This window comes from Oryzias latipes (assembly GCF_053564925.1).
Source record: "Oryzias latipes strain Hd-rR chromosome 1 unlocalized genomic scaffold, Olatipes_Hd-rR_3.1 chr1_Y_2".
Lineage (NCBI taxonomy): Eukaryota > Metazoa > Chordata > Actinopteri > Beloniformes > Adrianichthyidae > Oryzias > Oryzias latipes.
This window is the reverse complement of record NW_027616336.1, coordinates 18,075-39,762: the sequence shown is the minus strand read 5'-3', so window position 1 is coordinate 39,762 and position 21,688 is coordinate 18,075. Positions and strand designations below refer to the sequence as shown.

The 21,688-nt window shown below is 43.0% G+C and overlaps 2 protein-coding genes across 2 annotated transcripts; one reads left to right on the top strand and one right to left on the bottom strand.

Annotated features, from left to right (window-relative positions):
* The first annotated feature begins 3,057 nt into the window (after positions 1-3,057).
* On the top strand, positions 3,058-5,215 carry LOC144990484 (keratin, type I cytoskeletal 50 kDa-like). Its single transcript, XM_078943971.1, has 7 exons — positions 3,058-3,684; positions 3,801-3,883; positions 3,983-4,139; positions 4,218-4,379; positions 4,468-4,593; positions 4,678-4,895; positions 4,984-5,215. Exons 1-7 carry the CDS (start codon positions 3,241-3,243, stop codon positions 5,111-5,113), a joined length of 1,320 nt encoding a protein of 439 aa, XP_078800097.1. The 5' UTR covers positions 3,058-3,240; the 3' UTR covers positions 5,114-5,215.
* An 8,730-nt stretch (positions 5,216-13,945) lies between these two features.
* Positions 13,946-20,328, bottom strand: LOC144990483 (keratin, type I cytoskeletal 13-like). The gene is made up of 8 exons (XM_078943970.1): positions 16,442-20,328; positions 15,904-15,986; positions 15,619-15,775; positions 15,097-15,258; positions 14,896-15,021; positions 14,303-14,523; positions 14,190-14,200; positions 13,946-14,094 (listed from the first exon to the last, which is right to left on the bottom strand). The coding sequence occupies exons 1-8, from the start codon at positions 16,772-16,774 to the stop codon at positions 13,997-13,999; spliced, it is 1,191 nt and encodes a 396-aa protein (XP_078800096.1). The 5' UTR covers positions 16,775-20,328; the 3' UTR covers positions 13,946-13,996.
* Between the last annotated feature and the right edge of the window lie 1,360 nt (positions 20,329-21,688).

Here is a 21,688-nt window from a genome sequence, read left to right as displayed (position 1 = left end):
GCTGATCTTCTGCTGACCCTAACTCGATGCATAACTTGTCTTCTGTCATTCAATTCCTTTAAAGAATCAGGCTTTCCTATGAATGGGTGTAGTTCAGGTGGTTGGGTCTGTTCCACTGACTGTGTTATCTGCTTTTGAACTGTTCAATTTTCCACGGTAAAAACCCCTTCCATAGGTGTAGTCTGAAGAATGCTGACTTCCATGGGCATTAACCTTTGTGCTATCCCAGACACTTAAACATTGGGAGTTGGGTCATCTAGACCCCACTAGACAGTGCTCTGAACCTTTCTTCTTCAATGATTTATGATCTTCACTGCTGTCCATGGATTACATGAAATCTTTCCACCTTTATCCACCTGTGTCATGATAGGGAGAACATGACAATGTATGGGTGGGGTCATAGGATAGCACAAGGGTTAAATAATTATTTCCAGCCACAGGGTTAAAGGGTGAAACTACCATTCTTGATGTTAAGGGGAAGAAGAAAACATACCTATCCATCTTGTAACTGTATCCGTCTTTGATTTTCAGTCAAAACACTGAAAGCAGCATAATAAAAGGAGATCAGGTGAAGTTAAACCTATAGGCCACAGTCTGCCCCTGACACCAAAGGAAAGCAGATGAAAGCAAACAAAACCATTTAAAGAAGTTGATCAACCCTATCATTCCCTGCCTCCAGAAACAGAAGCACCTAAGACAAACTTTCAGCCATCCAGCAGCTCTAAAAACACCATCTACTCTGCACATTTACACTTAATGTGTCCCAAACACTGCTAATTCTCTGCAGATCCAACTATCAATTTTTTACTTTGCACTTGTAGCTGAGGAACACCACACAGGAACACACTCTATTTCAAGGCGATCATAAAGGATTAAGTGTAGTTCTAAGTTTTCTTTTATGTAACGATGGTTACATTCAATCTGTACACTGAAGGTCCCTGTGCAAAACCCTTCATCCTGGAGTCTGGGTTCCCCTGTGCTTGTGAGGCCCGAATAAAATACGGGGTTGTGTCAGGAAGGGCATCCAGCATAAAAATCTTTGCCAAATCAAACGTGCTGGTTAGTGAAAACTGATTTGCTCCGTCCAGCGACCGCCAACAGGAAGTGCTGAGAAGTGAGAAACATCAGTGATGTGAGGCCCAAGTGGGAAATCAGGAAGTCCTCTGATCAACAAATATTCGAAAGGATTTTATAAGGAAAAAGGATAAAAATCTTGATGTTGGTGGGGGTTAAGAGTATCAACATACTCAAAGATCTGATTATATAGAAGGTTTTACAAGCAGAAAGGGCAGGTGCCCATTAGTATTGGAGCCATAAAATGACTAACAGAGAAAAAGGATAAAAGTATTTCTTTTTCCAGGAATGTATTTTACCAGTCTGGGTATTTTGCTGCATTTTGAGAAGAAATAAAACCCTCCACATTTCCAATTTGTTTTGATCATTAGTTCTTCCAAATTAGTTTATACAGAATTTCTTGAACCTTTTTCAATCCTTTTTTGATCTTTCGTGCAAGTTGGAAAAAAATTACTTTTTTGCTGGAAAGAAGGCCTTTTTTACTTTTTTCGGATTTAGTTTTGCCATACTAGTAACATCTTTTCCTGTTAAGTGCATGCCTGACATGAGTCTACTGCCTCAAAATGATTATCTGCAGCAAAAAGGAGCATCTGGTTTGTATTCTCCAGAGGTGTGGTGTCAGCACACATGGCCACAGGCATCTTTTGGTTAAAAGTAATCAGCTTGAAAATCACCACAAATACAGAACATACATGGCTGCCTGGATTTCAGAGACTGAAAATGGATCCAGAACCCTCTGCGTTTCAAAATAGGGTGTCAGTGTTTTAAAGGTTTTGCGTGATGCAGGGTGGGGTGAAAAATCCTTTGGGGGCATTTTAAAAGAATGAGGTGAAAAAAAACAGCAAACAGGCAAGGGCTTGTTCCTATTTTGAGTGATGGATGTGCCAAAGTACAGTTGTAAAATAATAACCCACAGACAAATGCTTGGCCGGGAATCCAACTTTTCTGAGCCAAGCCTTGAGTAAGACTCAACCAGAATGTCTGCAACAACACCCCCCGTAACCCTGCAGGCTGTAACGGCTCCGTTTGAGGCTAGAGTTTCAGATGTGAAGATCGTGTGCACGCATGGGAAAGGTGACTTCTTATGTAAAGGTGGACTTCTTATGTTATGTATGATAACGGGACAAACAGGTATGCCGGAGAGCCCCTAATTAAAAAGCACTCAATACTCCAGATTTATGGACCCCCCCCCCTTGTTTCTTTAAACAAACTGGCTTGGGGAGCGCAGACTTCAGGCCCAAAGAAAAGTGGTAGGAGGGATTTCACATTTCACTTCACTTTTTACAGTGTAAAACAGTACAAACATGGAACAGAGAAATAAGTCAAAAACATTTGTTACCGCTAAATTCCACCAAAAAAAAAAAAAAAGCTGTCAGAGAACAAAGACAATTTTGAAAACGTGTCAAAGACATGTTAAATAAATTCTAAAACCATGAGTAGCACAATTTTTTCCTTCACAGCCATACAGTCCTGGTTAGACTCCCAGCTGGGTCCTTTCAGTGTGGAGTTTCCATGTTCTTCTGGTAGATGCATGGGTTTTCTTTAGCTTCTTCCCACAGTCCAAAATCATGATGCACAGGTGATCCAGAATTGTGCATTAGGTGTGAATATGGTTGTGTGGTCCTTGAATGGACTGGAAAGGCTGGGATAGGCTCCAGCAACCACAAATGGCAATTACCAGAAAATAAGTGTTACATTTTAGAAGAAACTTAAATGCCAAACACTTAATGCAAAAATGATAAAGTTTACATTTCATGTTTGAATAGTTTGAAAGGAATCTGTTAATTGAAACAGGAATGAAGCAGTGACAGAAGATGGACAGGTGTGACAGGTGTTTCCGCTTCACATTAGACTAAAAACTGGTGAAAGAGCACATGGGGGTTGTTTGGTTTTACACGAGGTCTGGAGGTAAAGGTCCAATGGAGAGAGAGGTCCATTGAGGTGTGACCTGGTTTTAAACACAATCAAGTTTGCCATTTCTTCTGTCATGCAAAAAGAATTCAGGGGCTGGGTGAATGAGGGAGGTGCGGCCCAGCTCGTCCTGTCAGAAGGGCCTGCATGGCTCCTCCCCCGTAGGAGCAGAATAAAAAACAAAGCCGTAGAGGAGCACAACATCTCAGCCAGCTCCACCTCTCCAAGCAGGCCGATCTCCGACCACACTGCACAATGAGTAACTATTCTAGCATGCACTTGTCCTCACGCTCCTCTGGAGCAGGAGGCTCAAGTATGGGCTTGAATCAAAGATATGCTTCCAGCGTCTATGCTGGCTCAGGCGGCAGAGGGACCAGAGTCTCTGTTTCCTCTGGTTCTTTTGGGGCCGGAGGTGGTCTTGGTTCTGGTGGTTTTGCTTTTGGCTCAGGAGGTAGTGCAGGCTTTGCTGGCGGTGCAGGCGGTGCAGGCAGTGGAGACTTCCAACTTGGAGCCAATGACAAGGCCACCATGCAGAACCTCAATGACCGGCTTGCCAGCTACCTGGAGAAGGTGCGCACCCTGGAGAAGGCGAACAGTGAGCTCGAGCTCAAGATCCGAAATTTCCTGGACAGCAAAGCTGCCCCCGCCGGCCGTGACTATTCAAAGTTCTATGCCACCATCGTAGAACTGCAGGGAAAGGTACGGTTCCTGAATGTTATTGCGACTCTTATGATGCAGACTTGAGATGTCAGTTCAGCAGATTGTTTTTACAGAGTTACATTGATGAGGAAGAAAAATGTGTCTTTATCTCACAGATCCAGGACGGGTACCGTACCAAAGGAAGCATTCAAATTTCTTTGGATAACGCCAGGCTGGCCGCTGATGACTTCAGAAGCAAGTACGTATCACAGCGGGAGAACAGAGAAGCATGAATGCACGTGGAAGACCTGCATGAAGGATGTTCAAGTCTAACCGCACACGTCTCGGTCCATTACAGGTTTGAGACCGAGCTCTGCATGCGCCAGTCAGTGGAGGCAGACATTGCTGAGCTGAGGAGAGTGCTTGACCAGCTGACCCTTGCCAGGTCAGACTTGGAGCTCCAGATCGAAGGCCTCAGGGAGGAGCTGGTCTTCCTCAAGAAGAACCACGAGGAGGTGTGTAGTAAATTTGAGGAAAATATCTTAAAGGGAACACAGAACATGAATAACAAGCAAATTCCATGTGTTTAACAGGAAATGGCGTCAATGAGGACTCAGGTCACTGGTCAGGTCAACGTTGAGGTGGACGCAAAACCACAGGAGGACTTGAGTGCCATCATGGCTGAGATCCGTGAGCAGTACGAGGCCATGGCTAATAAAAACAAGAAAGAACTTCAAGAGTGGTACGATAAAAAGGTGAGAGAATAGTTTCAACTGGACTGCATGAACTTCTTTGAAACCATGTGCTAAGTGAAAACCCAATGTTCCTTCTCATCTTCCACAGGCAGAGGGGCTGAAGTCAGAGATGTCTGTGAAACAAGAAACTTTAATCTCGTCAAAGTCCGAAATCTCAGATCTCAATCGGACACTTCAAAACCTGCAAATAGAGCTGCAGTCTCAACTCAGTTTGGTAAATGATCACTGTGTGCTCTGCTCCTGGCTCCTCTGAGCCTTCCCTGGTCTTCAGCGCCCTCACACTCTCTCTGCTCCACAGAAAGCTGCTCTGGAGGGCCAATTACACGAAACAGAGGCACGCTTTTCTTCTCAGATCTCTGCCTTCCAGCAAAAGGTATCAGTTCTGGAGGAGCAGTTAGTCATGATGCGCAACGACATGGAACACCAAAGTCGAGAATACCAGATCTTGTTTGACATCAAGACCAGACTGGAGATGGAGATTGCAGAATACAGAAGGCTGTTGGATGGAGAGGCCACGTGAGTAGAAATGACACAAACCAGCTTTGAAACTGAAGCTTTGTTGTGGCTTTGATGGAAACTGATTTTTTTCTCTCTGTCCTTGCAGGCAAACCTCCTCCACCTCCTCTTCCAAATCCTCCAGCACTTCCTCCACCACGACCAAAAAGATCATTGTGGTCACTGAGGAGATCAAGGACGGAGTGGTTGTGACATCCTCCTCACAGGTTTCCTCTTAAGGAAAAGATGAAGGGCGACATGATGAGGTCTGAAGTCATCACCTGAACCGTTGTTGCTTCTCGGAAGTTGCAAAAAAAATAAAGCCTCTCAGTTTCTCTCCATCATCTTGTGTCATTTGTGTCTTCCTAATTCCGGACAAAAAAACAATGCCGCCCTTTCAAACCTTAAATCATCCATTTGATGTGACGTTCCTCAGGTGATTATGTCCTTAAATAGACTCTGAATTTAAACAGAGCACTTTGATTTGAAGTTCAGTCACCTCATAACATCATCTGGATGAATGGGCATCTTGACTGACAACAGAGCACCTGGAGGCAGAGTGTCGCAAGGACAGGCCGACGGCTTGTTCCAAATGATATTATATTATGATAATAACTTTTTTATTAGTTCAATTGAAGATTTAACACGGCAACTAAAATGTTCAGATTAAAGTCCACAAAGCTAAATCGGGGTCAGGCAGGCAGGGGTCGATAACGAGCATAGGAGCATCAGAGCGCAAACTGGAGTAATCAGGATCCAGGCGAGATTTGGGGCAGGCGGCAGGCAAACAGAGACTAAACAGGGTCGGGATATCAGGCTTAGCTATAACGCTCGGTAATGCAGGCAGAGTGGCACAAACAATACTTCACACTGAGTGAAGCTCAGCGCAGTGCTTAACTGTACTGTGAGTGACTGCAAATGAGAGTCAGGTGTGTGGCATCCACAAACTGTGCACTGGGGTTGCTGGGAGATGAAGTACATCCAGAAGTCTGGAGACGGTCCCCGCCGGTGACCAGAGGGAGAGACAGAGCTTTAACTTCTGACACTGAGCTACAGTGACTCAACAGAAGCTTCAAGAACGCGCCCTCATCCAGGTTTTCCAGGAACCTGTCTCCTTCCTGAAGGCCCAGGTGCATGTGTGCTCCACCTTTGACTCCAAAGGAAAGAACACAGCAAGTGGTGAAAGAAAACAGGAAAAAAAAACATTAAGTGTTGTGATGTCAAATAAAAAACAGCCATAAAGGAAAAATGTCAAACTGAAAATTGTAGTAAAGAACCAAAAAACAATATGAAACTCTGATCGTCCTGTTCTCTTCAGGACTTCTCTGTGTTCCTCCCTGAAGACAGGATGAGCTATGAAGCAGTTCTGGCCTGGTGTGGCCTTTAAAAACCAAACAAAAAAGAGTTTAGAAGAGTATCGCCATCAAATAATAAAGATGTCAACAAAAGAATCCCATTTGAGCATTATTAATGTGTTCTCAGTCCAAATTAAAGTCTGGTTTGTTCATGTAAATGACTGACAGAGTCTGTGCTCCAATCATCAAGCAGCACAGAACACATTTCCATCATCCTGCTGATAATACTCAGATGTCCGTCAAAAGCAGCAGATGTCCCTGGTTTACTGGACTTCCATCAGATATACAGACCAGGATGGTTGTTGATCTTCTTTTCCTAAAGTCAGATTAAACAGAGCTGGTTGTTCAGCATAACAAGAGAATCTTACTGGAGGACATTTGCTTAGGGTCTAGTCCTGCTGGGAGAATCTTGCTGTGATTCATACATTAAGTGTCCAAAAGCTCATCGTTTTCATCCTGTCCAGCAGCTGAGCAAACAGAAGTTTAGAGCCTCTCGATTTGGAAAGATTTTATTTTTACAACTGGGGTTACTTTCAATTCCCCTTTGGTAAATTTGAATAATCCCCTTTTGTATTTGAAACTAAACTTTCTTTTTATGAATTCTTTTTATTTTAATTTTTTAAGCTCTACATGAAAAAAAGAGATTACAGAGATTGAAGAGAAAAAAGAGGGTAAAGAGTTGACAAAGAGAGAAAAAAGTTCAACACAAACAGTAAATGTTTTTTGAGGCTTAACAGTATCAATGTGAGTAGTTGCTGTTTACACAAATACTGCCTTTTTGTGCACAACCAAACACACCTACAGACTCAAACGCACACAATGGTGCAACCACTATCTGCAAAACCAAACAAAACACACACACACACACACTTCATTCATCTGGAATGCCTGACGCACCCAAATGCCTGTGTGTCACCAAACAGGTGGAAGAAGCTGCAGAAACGATGAGGCCAGAGCAGCTCGATGGAAAGTTTGCATTTCCTAGATGAACATACTACTACTACTTCCAGTCTACTGTCTCAGGTTGTGAGAGTTTCACGTCTTTCATGAGCTACAGTTACTGCATTTCATATTGTTTACCTGTTAACTTTGTATGAAAATGAGTACAGTTGTTTACAAAATCATCTGGCGGAGATTGCACACTGCAAAAACAGATACTTAGGAAGGTAAAAAGACTTGTTTTAAGAGAATGTCTTTTTTTCTGCATTGCAAGAAAAAATGTTCTATCAGGAAATGTTCATAACACCAAAATAATCGTAATGTATTATGTTTTAGTGACTAGATTTTTTTCTTAAAATAATATTCTTTTGCAAGACCATTTTTCCTCCCTCATTTGCAAAAAATTTCTGCTTATTTAAAGAAAATATTTAAAATTTCAGGAATTTTTGACTCATTTCTGGTATGGCTGTTTTTACAGTGTAAATTTGAATGTATTTAACTTGGACTCTAAAGTTAAACACAAGCAGTTTATGTTATTACAATGTATACTTTTGGTGTGAACAAAATACGGTTTCTCACCAACATGAGTTTTTTGTATGTGTTTATTAAACACAGCATGTCAAACGTCTTAGTGCAGGTGGAAACACTAAATGAACCCTTAACCTAATAAATAGTTGATCCTTCTTTGGCTGCAGTAACCAAACGCTCCCTGTAGTTACAAATATGCACTGCAGTCAGGAGGATTTTTGGACCATTCCTCTTTCCAAACCTCTCCTAGTTCCAGAACAATCTGGAACTAGGAGAGGTTTGGTGTGAATCCCTCTCCTGAGGTCAAACCACAGCAGTAAGGACACAGAGGTATTGGGAGTGTTTACTTCTGCTGAAGCTGGTCTTCTACCGCCCCCTGGTGGTGATTCACAAGATCTTCCCACTGTGGATGTTTGAATATCCTGATTGGAGAGACCACCAGATAATACACTTTAATACACTTTAAGCTTTGGCTGGGCAATATTGAATTTTTTAGATCACGATAGTTTTTTCAAATCAGACGATAACAATATATATCACGATATAATTACTGTATTTGTTGAATTTGAACACTCTGCTCATAAGAGATATGTGTAATCATCAGCAGGATGTTAAGATTTAAATATTTATTTCCTATCATACTTTAAACAAAACAGATGCACTGAAGGAACACGATTGAAGCAAAAGCTTTCAAGTTTCAAAAGAGAACATAAATAAAACAGAACACTAAACTGTTTGGTCAGTTCCATTTAAAACCAAAACATTAATTCTACAAATAAATTCTAAAGTCTTCAAGTTGTACAGGACAAACCCAAAATTGACAAACATTTTTGGCAACTTCCAGGAAATAAGCTAGGAACTAAAAGCTACTTCTTAGAATTTCTTCTGGTAGTTCAGACTGTTGCTGCTGTGCAGGTCTCACCATCAGTGTTCATTTCCGTCTGAGATTAAACATGCTGGTAGTTCTGCCTCCTGTGATAAAAAAGGTTGATGGTGTTTCCTGTTTTAGAAGGAATTTGCCTTCTGCACAGTTCCCAGTGTACTTTACTCTGTTTTTTGTCAGATTTTAAATAACTGTAAAATCGAAATTTAATGAAGTCGGCTGGTTGATAATAAAAAATCTACAAGCCAAACATATTTTTACCGGTCAAAGTATAAAATGATTTCACAAAGAAATACCTTCAGCCTTATGAATTTTTTTCAATAAATGAAGGAATAGAGGTTTGCACAAACTTCCATTTATCTAACAAGAAAAAGTTATATTGCAGTATATTTAATTATCTATTGTCCCCCAGCCATGCATTAAGCAATATTTACTTAATAGGGTCTCTGTCCTTACGGGTAACCACAAATTTGATGATACCACTGAATTGGCACTGTTCTTTATTGTGTTTTTTTGTTTGTTTTTTTACAAAATACAATTTAGATTACGATGATGTGGCATTAAACTTTACAATTCTACAATTCTTCCACTGATCAATCCAATTTTCCCAAATTTTTAACACTGGTTCCTATTGAGGTGATAAATGGGCTTGACAAACTGCATCTCTATTGGCCAATAGGAGCCACTGCAACCGGCTTCATGACCTTTTGCTTGGAAGAGCAGGCTTTAAAGGCCCACTCCAATGAAAATTCAGTTTTTTGGTGTTTTAACATGTTTATGCAGCATTTTTCTACTCATGGAGGATGTTAGCAAAGTTGTTATTCACGCATTGGTCCTGGCGTGTGTACCCAGTATCCGACTCAAAAACGGAGGAAAAATAAAAAGACTTCTCCACGTTAGTTGAACTTTTCACACACAACTTTATTTCTCAACTGCTTCCTCTTACAGGTCACGTGATCATAACAGAGCCTCTCATTGGCAAACAACGCATTACTCATCACTTATGACTGATTATTACAACTAAGAGCAAAACAATATGAATATGTCAACAGAGGAACCATGATAAGACAATTGAGCATAAAATTAATAGCATTTCTGATCATTTCTTTATTGAAATCCTTGTGAAGCAGGAGCAGATGAAAAAATATAGTCAGAAAAAGCTTGTAGCAGTGACGTAGGTGCTGCAACCGCCAGGCCACACACTCACCTGTTCTTCTTTCAGCACAAACAATCCAAATAGAGTAAGTGAATCCTGACAATCAAAGGGTTCTCGGTGTTTTTCCTCATGTGTTTGTCTAAATCTTCTCTCTCCAGATTTTAACTGTTCATAGCAGTTTATATTCATGCCAGGCCTGGAGGACCAGATATCCTCCATGATCTGAGGTCCAAACCTTCCATTTACCTTTATATATATATATATATATATATAGAATAGAATAGAATAGAATAGAATAGAATAGAATAGAATAGAATAGAATAGAAGCTTTACTAAATCCCGGAGGAAATTAAGAAGTGGCCAGCTGCTTGCATTCACCACACACAATAAAATAAACAATAAAAAGAAAAAAGCCATCAAAACAATCAATGTTAAAATCTATTTGTTAAAAATAGTAAAAATATTCATAAAAAGATATAATAACTCATTATTCATAATTCAGAAATTAAAATCTAGTACAATAAAACCATAAAAAAATGTACATTTTATGTGGTTGCTCAGTCAAGGAATTGTTCTGTCTTATGGCACCAGGGACAAGAGACATCCTCAGTCTGTCTGTGGAGCAGCGTCGGGGCAGTAGTCTGCTGCCGGACAGGCTCCTCCCCCTGGTGAAGGCCAGGTGCAGGGGGTGAGAGGCACGGTCACAATGCACGGTCACAATGGACCGTAACTGGAACAAAGTCCTCTGCTCCGCTACGTCCTCCACTTGGGTCAGTTTCAGTCCAACAAGACAGTTGGATTTGGGAAACACAAATCCAAGAGAACAGCTTAGTGGCACAAACTTTGTTTATATAATAAGCTTAAAGTTAGTCACCTGAGGTGTTTGGATGTTTTTCTAAACATTTTTGACCTCCTGCAGGGCCAAATGAAGATGTCAATCATTTGTTATCAAGCCTCTCCCCTTTGTGACTGATGGCTGCTTTGCCATTCCACCACCTCCACAGGCCTGAGACTGCTGCTCAGGACAGAGAAAACCACTGATGTTGGGGGCAATCTGTGACAAGGGGGCATTTTAGCGGTCAACACTAGTCTTCCTCAGCAGTTTGGTCGGTTTCTTTCTCTCATCGGTTGGGACTCTGCATCTCCTTCAGGTCAAAAGGTCATCTATTTGTTAGCTACGCTTCACCACTATTTTCTTTTTCTTGCTGATTTGTTTTCTTCTTTATTACCGTCTCTGAGCTGAAAGTCCTTCTGGGTTTTGGAGGCAGAAAAGGGTTCAAATGTCACAGGAACAGTTCCTGTGCTCTTAGATCCTCAGACACGTCAAACTGTTGAAACAGTTGTAATTTATGTTATAAAACTCGTTGTTTGACACTTTTCTATGAAAAAGTCACCTGAGGTCTTTGGATTTTTCCTTAAGCACGGACATCCTGCAGGTGTAAATTAAGCTGTCAATCATCTGTTTTCAGGCCTCCGTGCTCAGCGGTTTGACGTCAGAGGGAAGAAACTATGTGGACAGGAAAACAGTTTTTTGCCTGAAAGACGCCCTCAGAATAATGTCAAAGGGTCACACATGGTTAAAAACATGAAAAGAGTTTTTTTTTTCATCCAATACTCCTTCTGATCAGTAAAAATAGCATTTTGTCTTCTCAAATGTCCTTGTGCCAGAAACAATTTAGAAAATGGGAAGCTTCTGGTCAATGAAAGAGCTGTCAGGAGAAGTAAACTTTGTCAGAAGGCTTTTTGTAGACCATTCAACCGCATTCAGCGCCATAGTGCCCTCCCAACTGACCACGTAGACGAGTGACCTGGGACTGAAAGAGACCCTGAGCAGATGGATCGTCAGCCTTCTGACTTGAACGTCTCAATTGGTCAGGGTGGGAAGTCACGCCTCTCCAGCCCTCATCCTTAACACCGGAACCCCTCAAGGGCGTTTTTAAAGGCTGTTTGACACGCCCTGCTGTTCACACTCTTCATGTACATCAGATGACGACCCCATCGCCAAGTATGTCGATGACACAGCAATGGTGACTCTCATCTCCAACGCTGACCAATCATATCAGAGAGAGATTCTTCACCTGCAGAGCTGGTGCCAGGCCAACAAACTCCAGCAGAACGTCAACAAAACTAAGCAACCGATAGTGGACTTCAGTTGGAAACAGAAGATGGACGTGTCACCGCTTAGCATCGGTGAGAGGGTGGACTGCTTCAGATACCTGGATGTCAACATCTCTCAGGAACTGACCTGGTCCACCCACATCAACACTGTGGTGAAGAAGACTCGCTAGCGTCTAAATCCACCTCAAAACCGGCAAGACTTCCAGTTCCCTACAAGGATACTCAAGATCTACTACACCTGCACTGTAGAGAGTATCTCACTGGGGGCATTATGTCATGGGTGGGGGGCAGCTGCAAGCAGGACGTCAAAGCCATTAGGAGAGTGGTTCACTGAGCGGATCATCAGAACCACCCTTCCAGGCCCAAAGGACCTCTACTTGGAGTGATGTGAAGCCAGGGCTCTCAAAATGATCAGGGACTCAAATTCAATGTTAGCTTCTCTGAACCATTTCACCACACATTTACTTTTGATTGTAAATACTGGATTCTGCTTTTATTAAGAGGAGTTAAGTTAAAAATATCAATTTGGTCTAAAATCAGTTTTCTTTCATTACATTTCTATTGTTAATGATTGTTGAGTGTATCTTTGTTTATTTCTTCCTCCATTTTTTAAATTAGTTTTTGCTCCATCTGTTATTTTTTCTGCAGCTCTGAGAAAAAATGCTCTGTCAGATTAAACATCTTTTACAAACAAGCAGTTTACTTGAAGTCCCTGTTGCACCCCCACCCCCCCCCCCCCACACACACACACACACAAATATACACAGACACAAGCATTTCTCAACATTGTTTCAAGAATTTTTTCTTTGTTATCACAGTTTTTTTCTTTCACTTGTTCTATTAACAAAGGCTTTTGCTCGTTACCAATGAGATCATTGCCACACTGAGGAGTTCTCCATCTGCAGCTGTCCAGGCTGGTTTTAGCAGCAGCTAGCTACAGCTGGAACAGCCACAGCCTCTGCAGTTACTGGTTCTTGAACGTTGACCTGTGACGAGTCTGCTGTCTTCTCGAAGGTTTGAGTGTCAGGAGTCTTTCGTTTATGTTGTTATACATTTCTTTTACCTTCAATACAAGCAGTAAACGTCAAATTCTTCAGAGTGTGTTATGTTCCTATGCAGAATTCAGCTTTAATAAAAATCTTTCATGAATCTGTCTGTCGGTCTGAGGTCTGAGATCCGACCGGCAGCTTCAGGCTGACAGTGGTCTTCACAAATACTATGGAACTGGTACGATAGAGTTGCTCTTTTTTATGTTTACTTTGTAAGTATATTTAAATAGAGGTGAAGGAGTACAAGTACCTGGGAGTAACCACGGACAACAGACTGAGCTGGAAGACCAACAGCACTGCTGTGTACAAGAAGGCCAGCAGCAGACTCTGCTTCCTGAGGAAACTAAGGTCCTTTAATGTGTGCAGCAGGATGCCTGGGATGTTTTACCAGTCTGTTGTGGCCAGCACTCTGTTGTTTGGGGGGGGGGGGGGGGGGGGGGCAGTATAGCTACCAGTGACACAAAGAGACTGAAAAAACTGATTAGAAGGGCTGGCTCTGGGTGCAAAATGGACGCATTTGAAGCTGCGATGGAGAGGAGGACTTTGAATAAGCTCGTTTCCATCAAGGATTATCCTGAGAATCCTCTCCATTCTGTACTTGACGGTCAGCGGAGCGCCTTTTCCAAGAGGCTAAGGCAGCTTCGCTGTCACACCAACAGCTACAGGAGATCATTCCTACCTCACTCCATTGGACGCTATAACTCCTCATCCATTTGCAATAGATAAACTCATTTGAGGTCCGTCTGTTTTTCTCCAGAGCTGTCATTGTTTTTCACTGATGGTTCTTTTTCTGATTGATTGTTCTGTTTTCTATGTTCACCCATTGTTTGTGTTTGTATCTTTGAGCCTAACGCGGACGCTGCAACAACCCAATTTCCCAAGCTAGGATCAATAAAGTATCTTTATCTTTATTTATCTTATCTTACATAAAAGTACTTTTCATAAAGTGAGGTACCGTTGTCTGAATTTAATGGGTCTAAACAAATACCTGCTGTGTCAGCAGACGTTTACCTTGGCTAATAGAAATGATCAGGATCACAGCATTTGATTTGTCTGAATCATCTTTATTGCTTTCTGTAGATGAATCCACAGCTTCACTCAACTTCATCCACATCCACATCCACTGTCTTTGAACTTTGAACCACCTTTCCATCTACGACTGTCTCCACCACAGTGATGACCTTTGTGATTACTGAGGAAGAGGAGAGAAATTCATCAATAAACCCTGCAAAGCTTCTAAAGGCAGAATATTCTTCACATGGAAATAAAGATGCAAAGATTTCTCACCTTGTTTAGAGCTGATGATTAAGACAAAAAGGGAAATGGAAGTAGTTAGTTATCATCATTCTGATTCGTATTTTTTCATCTTTCCTCTGTTTTCTGTCTTCATCAGACCTCACCTCTCATCCTCCCCCTCCAGCAGCCTTCTGTATTCTGCAATTTCTTTCTCCAGACGGGTCTTCACCTCCAGCAGGATGGTGAATTCCTGCTGGTTGCTATAGATGTCACTGTGGATCTGGGATAGCTGAACTTCCAGACTGGAAACCATCTCCTGCAGGCTTGCCAGTTGTGCAGCAAAGCACGAGTGAGTCTCTGATAGGGTTTCTTCCAGAGATGCTTTCTGTGATGGGGACAGACAACTGGTGAGTTTATTGTCATAGGGTGAATGAACAGAAAAAGAGCCAAGCTGGCGCTCATAATAAACATAAACCTTGCTTTCAGCAGAACAAAGTGAACTCGGTAGAAAAAGATAATGCACGGACCCACTCACACTCTGACTCAGCACAAACAATTAAACCAACAAGAATGATGTGGAAGGAATTCCTCCTCGTAATTGGACCAAAGCTATTTTTCTAAAAGATTCATTTCATTGTGATGAAACAGAACGGATGCACTTCAAGGACACAGTGAAACGTTTGTCAAGAACAAATCCAGGAAAGCATTTGGGAACAGTTAACAGAATGTGTAATGTGTGCAGTTTGTCTTCACGTACCATGCTCAAATGGGACTCCAGATCAATCTGGAGCTTCTGGAAGGTGATCTTCAGCTCTTTGATCTCAGTGTTTGATGTTTTCAGATCCTCTGAATATTTCTTGACATCATGCTCCATTTCCAGGATCTAAATAGAAACGGCCCGGCAGGCGTTAAAACCTCAGCTCAGCTGCTGAACACACAAAGGGTTTTCTCTGCTCACCTTCTTGTTGTACCACAACTCAATTTCCTTTTTGTTCTTGGCAATCAGACTCTCATACTTCTCTCTGATCTCCATCATGGCCTCGTTCAGGTCTGAGGTGGAAGGGGCGTCCACGACCACGTTGACCTGCTCTTGCACAGGTTTCTTCAGCAGGGCCAGTTCCTTTCGGAAATAAGAGCAGAGTAAGACCCACCAGCACCATCCATCAGGATTGCTACAGTGATGACATGGTGCCTTTTTGGACTATGCAGGCTTTGGTTTATTGTGTGGCACTGATAAACAGGAGCAATGAGCTCATTTAGACAGAAGAATAGGTGGAAGTGTGCAGGGAAGAGAGGTGGAGAAGGGGAGCAGTAGAGTGGCTTGCAGGGAAGTAAGTTAAGCTGTGCTTCCACGGTTTCATCAGCGGCATGGCTGATGTCACAAAGGAGAACAAACAGCGACAGCTTAATCTCGCAGCTCACATCTGCTGCTGAAGATGCAGCTGCTCGATCGTGCGCAGTGCAACCAGACGCTCCTCACCTCTTCGTGGTTCTTCTTCAGCATGATGAGCTCCTCCCTCAGACCCTCACACTGACTCTCCAGATCCATCCTCTTCAGGTTCGAGTCGTCCAGCAGCCTCCTCAGCCCTGCAATGTCGGCCTCCACAGCCATCTTCACGGCCAGCTCGTTCTCGTACCTGTGGGATTCGGCAGAGGGTCCGGCGGCACGTTAAAAACAGAACTTGTCAGTTGGGCACGAGTTTGTGCTGTGATGCATGTGTGAAGTAACACAACCGTGACAGGAATGCACTGAGAGGACACTCACTTCATCCTGAAGTCATCGGCTGCCAGTTGGGAGTTATCAATTTCCAGGGCACTTTTGGCGTTGAGCTTGGAGGCCATGAAGATCTTTGAGAGAAACAAGAAAACTCAACATGAAGGATGCTGTGTGTGACTGTGTGTGTGCATGGGTTAATGGGACTGTGACTGTAAAGCGCTTTTGGCCTTCAAGGAAGGTAGAAAAGCGCTACATAAGTATATGCCATTTACCATTTACCATTTACCGTGCAGCTGAGCTCCCCCAACACTAACAACACCCCAAACACCCTGATGTTCCACAACCTTCTAGCCTTTACTAATGTGTGTCATGTGAGATCAGGGAAGCACTGTGTCTATCAGATAACAACACCATTGCCAAGACGGTGTTGTCATCCACAGTGTTCTCCCCCGGTAGGGGACACACAGAAAAGTCACATTGGTGTGCCACTCTCACGAGCACCCTCCAGAGTTCTGCTCCCACTGAGGAAATTTACTCTCAGAATTTTTCCTTTATGTTGAGACCGAGCCTGCCCCCTCCCACTCACCTTGTCCTGCAGGTCCTTGATGATGATGAAGTATTTGGAGAAGTCGTTGGACACCACAGTTCTGCTCTTGTACCACTCCCTGATCTGCATTTCCAGCTGCTCGTTCTCCTTCTCCAACCTCCGCACCTTCTCCAGGTAGGAAGCCAGACGGTCGTTCAGGTTCTGCATGGTGGCCTTTTTGTTGTCGCTAATATGGAGGTCAGTCCCGTAGGTGAGGTCCAGGTCTCCGTGGACGGGAGCCCAGTTGGGCCTCGTGATGTGAGTGTTAGAGCCTCCTGCTCCGCCGTACACACTCATGGCCTTACGGCTGTAGGAGTTTCTGCTGATGGACATGCTGGACAGGCTGGATCTGGCAGGAAGATCTGAGTGGATTTGCAGTTGGAAGCATCACTAGGGGTCCTGGTTTATATACCTGCTGGACGCAGCATAGTGGGAAGGGCCTGAAGGGAGGAATGTGGTTTACCCCCCTCCACCTCATTGTTGGTCTGGGTGTGGGAGACAGTGAGCGGGGGCTATGAGATCCCCTTACAGGTTAAACTTGTGAGTCTACATTTTGTTTTTACTAAATAAAGGGCAGCAATTGCATTCCTTTTTGTTTTGATGCTTAATAGTAGGTTTTCTGAAGGGGCGGGGGGGCTGTCTGTCCAACAGAAGAGACACGCCTGAGGCAGCTTCACGCCTCAAATACGAATGTGAAAGGCTGCAGCAGAAACCACGGCAGGTTCTTCTGTGCAGCTTCTACTCACATTCACTTTACAGTTGATGGAGACTGGAGTCTTCTTAACTCATTGAATCCCTTTTGGGGTCACCAGGTTGCTGGAGCCTGTCCCAGTGACTGTTGGGCAAATGTAGGGTATACCGTGAACAGGCATGTTGTCTGTTTCAGGGCACACGATCACTCCTATACAATCTAAAATGAAAAACTAATCTGTGAATTATGTTTTTGGTCAGTGGGAGGAGGCCAGAGTGCCTGGAGGAAACCCCGCATGCACAAGGAAAACATGCAAGTCAATAGAAGTGACCCAGCCAGGATTTGAACCAGGCCTCTCTCACTGGAAGGCAAGAATGCTAATAAAATGTTTGGTTTTTTAAAGCTTTCACCCAAAGACATTTCCCCGTATTAACTGTTGGATTTTTTTCTAATTTGTTTTCTATCAAGTCGAATGTAGAAGCTGAGACAAAAGAGGAAAAGGTTCTCGCCTCTAAGCTGACATCCTGTCTCTGTCAAATTGTGGACAAAAGCAAACAGCTGCTGTCTCCAGTGAAGTCTTCATGTTTCAGGTGTCTTCCTCTTTGGGACAGTTCTGTGGATTCAGCCGGGGATGGGGGGGGGAGGTGATGATGAAGATGAAGATGATGTCCCTCTGTTATCTGTTGGGGTTTGACACACGGCTCCTCAAAATAGACCAGAATAAAAAAAGGAGGCGCATGTTTTCTCATAGCATAAAGATGTTTGATGAATGTGTCTCATCATGAAAAACTTTATTTTCAGGTAAGGTTCCTCTGACATGACACAGCTCTTTCATTTACTAAAAGTTTCCCATTATCGGAATTGTTTGTGGCACAAACTTTAAAATGTTGTTTTTACTGATCAGAAGGAGTATTGGATGAAAAAAAAACAACCTCTTTTTATGTTCATTTATGTTTTTAACCCTTTGACCTTATTCTGAGGGCGCCAGCAGGCAAAAACTGTTTGCCTGTCAGTTAAATCATCAATCCTCTTTGCTTTTAAATAGTTCAGTCGTTTGGACGTCTGTCTCAGTTCTTATTTCACAGTTTCTTCACTCTGACGTCAAACCGCTGAGCCGGGAGGCCAGAAAACAGATGATTGACAGCTTCATTTACACCTGCAGGATGTCTGTGCTTAAGGAAAAATCCAGACACCTCAGGTGACTTTTTCATAGAAAGGTGTCAAACAACAAGTTTTAGAACATAAATTACAACTGTTTCCACAGTTAGACTAGGTTTTACGAGCCCAGGAACTGTTTCTGTGACATTTGAGCCCTTTTCTGCCTCCAAAACCCAGAAGGACTTTCAGCCCAGAGACGGTAATAAAGAAGAAAACAAATCAGCAAGAAAAGATAAAGAGCTTTGAGGCAAAACAGATCTATCTTCAGACAGATGGATGACCTTTTGACCTGGTCAGTAGGAGAAGCAGCTGAGAGAAAGAAACCGACCGAATTGGGGAGAAAGGCCGGTCTTGAGCTCTAAAATGCCCCCTTATCACAGATTCTCCCCGATATTAAGGGTTTTCTCTGTCCTGGGCAGCAGTCTCTGGCCTGTGGAGATGGTGGGCTGCAGGGGGAGGATGGCCAGCGGCCATCAGTCAAACCTTCGGTGAAGAACATGTTCAGGAGACTTGTCAAGACCATCAGTCTGTTCAGACAGGGGCCATGCCAGCGATGGCCAGCCCTGGTTCTTCTGGGCCCCATGATTCAAACCTCTGCTCTCCATGACCGTGATCATGTGACCAGAATGTTCCTGCCCCGCCCTGCAATCACCTGAACTGGTCTGTGTTTGCTTGGTGAAGGTAAGCAGCCTGTGTCCGGATCTTACATCATCTGAAGACAGTTTGTCCTGAAATGCAACGCTTGAGCCACTACGATGATAAAACTCAGGTCATATTGGAACCAAAGTACCCAACCGGACTGGAGCAGACAGAACCAGAGACGACTCAAAGAGTTCAAGACGATCCAGGTTTTTCAGATGCGACTGTTTTCAATGAAACCAGGTTGAACACAAAAGTGAAGCAATTATGCCTTCCCTGCAGACATTGAGACAAGACATCATTAACAGGAGGGGGTCTTTCGGGTGATAAGATCCTGAGTGAGTTTCAGGTCTCACCAGCGAGTCCCAACCTGATCACCACGACTGGCTAGTAGCACAACTTTCTCCCTTTCAGCTTCATCAGCTGATAACATCTTTTGCTTTTGACACTTTGATAGAACAGAAATGCCGCCCATCCAGACTCTTCAGAGCCACGCAAGTATAGGCTCCTGCCAGATCTCTCTGCTGGGACGTGGACTTTTCCTCTTCACGTTTGCTCCTCAAAGCAGTGGATCGAGGAGAGCTACTAGTTTACTGAAGCAGAAATGTGCTCCGGCAGAAAACTCACACCACTGTTTTTACTGAAAGCTTTTCACGATGCTCCATTCTTGCTGTCTGTCAATGGATCTCAAGATTTAGGTTACAACCACAAGCCTGTTCACGGATAAATCCAACATTTACTCTTCAAAATCAGTAATACCAGCCTTAATTCGTAGCAAATTATGTAGGACTTTTGTAGGACGAAGGCCCCAAGGGCTTTGCAGTCACAGCATGTTTCTGACACATTCTTCACCTGCGTGTTGCAGCATCTATCAGCAGCTTCATTAGAGAGCTTCAGACATGCTAGATGCTCCTCAGTAAACATGCTTTCAAGCTGCTCAGGTAAAAATGTAAAAAAAGAAACATTTCATCTTTTTTCCTTTTGTTGATATAAACAGAATTTTTTTCTATCATTAATAAATTTGACGTTTTACAAAAAACAAATTTAAAGATAAATTCAGCAGAATATAACCCTTTGAATTCTTTCTGTCCTAATCATGAAGACATTTTCTATGGCTCCTTGAACTCAGTTTCGGGTCTTTCAGAGCAGAGGGGGGCCTCATGCAGTCCTAAGAAATCAAATTCACCTTTAATTTTTGAAACACTTGCAGTTCATAGACTGTGTGGCCCCTAGAAAACACTTCAGCTCTTTTAAGAGTTAATTCTGCTCTGGAGAATTCTAGCTCCATGAGATCAAGCCTGATCAAATGGGTTGATGGTCTGAAAGTGGCTTAGCGCTGTACCAAAAGTCTGTGGTTCACCATCAACCTTCACCCTTTCACTCAATTTTACAAAAAGGAAAAACACCCCAGATGTTCCAAAGAGCTGCAAGTTCTGAATATGAAAACCTTTCTGCACGTTTGAGACTTTTTCTGTTCTGTCCTAAAACCTCAATGTCAGAATGTCCTAAACTGGAAGAAGGAACCCCCTCTGTGCTTCAGTTCAGGGTCAGACACCATCTCTTTAAGGCTATAAATCTTCCTGTCTGATGAAGCTTAGAGGTCAGATCATCCTGTCTGTTCCTGATCCACGAATGCAGAAGTCCCTGTGGCAGGCACGTTATTTTGGTGTTTACCTGACTCCATGCCCGCCTCGTCAGATGAGTTTCCCATCTGAGGATGATTCTGCTGGAGGTTTATATGTCAGAGGTAGTTTGGCCAATTCCATGTACAGAACAGAGATGACAACAAAACCTTTCCATGTAACTTCAGTGGACCCAGCTGGTTTTCCCAATCACTCTGCCATCCAAGTACAGATCAATCCAAGGGTGCAAGCTTCAGAGATAAAAAAATATAAATAAAAACCCAGGTTTTTACTGCTGCCTTGTCATTATTTATTAAAAAAATAACAAATAATAATAAAAAAATTAAATTTATTAAAAATCTGGGGAGATATGATGAAAGACAGCAGCACACATCTTCATTTTTTCCTTTGTGTCAAAAAGCAGCATTTTCACCACCATGCTACTACATTTCTGACTGATGTTTGTCAAAGGTTAGTGTGCTGTCAGGGTCACACAGATAATGAGACTAGGGTTATTTCAGACCAGAGGTTCTCGAAGTGCGGCCCGGGGGCCAATGGCGGTCCGCGGGAAGATTTTTTGTGCCCCTCAATAAAAGAGAGCCAGAGCAGGTTCCTTTGAGGAAAAACGTGTTGGCGAGAAGAAAAGGCGCTTTCAACCTAAGTGGACAAATGCTTACTTTGATGTACTTCGTGGGCTGGATAAAGTCATGTGCCTGATTTGTGAGCATGTAAATGCAATGCTTAAAGAATTCAATATAAATCATCTATGTTACAAATCATTAAAGCTATGACAAATTTACCGTCGAGGAGCGCAACAATAAGCTCCAACAACTACAACAAGGCCATGCTGCACAGCAGATGTTTACAAAAATGGCTCAATCCAGTGAAGCTGTGACAGAAACTAGCTATGTTGAGGCTTTGGAACTGGCCCAGCAAAGCAAGCCCTTCACCCTTGTGCTATCTTAGATGACCCCACCCTTGCATTGACGTGTTATCCTAAGCACTTTAACATTGGGAGTTGGGTCATCTGGACCCACTAGACAGTGCCCTGAACCTTTTTTCTTCAATGATTTGTGATCTTCACTGGTGTTCATGGATTACATGAAATCTTTCCACCTTTATCCACCTTTGTCGTGG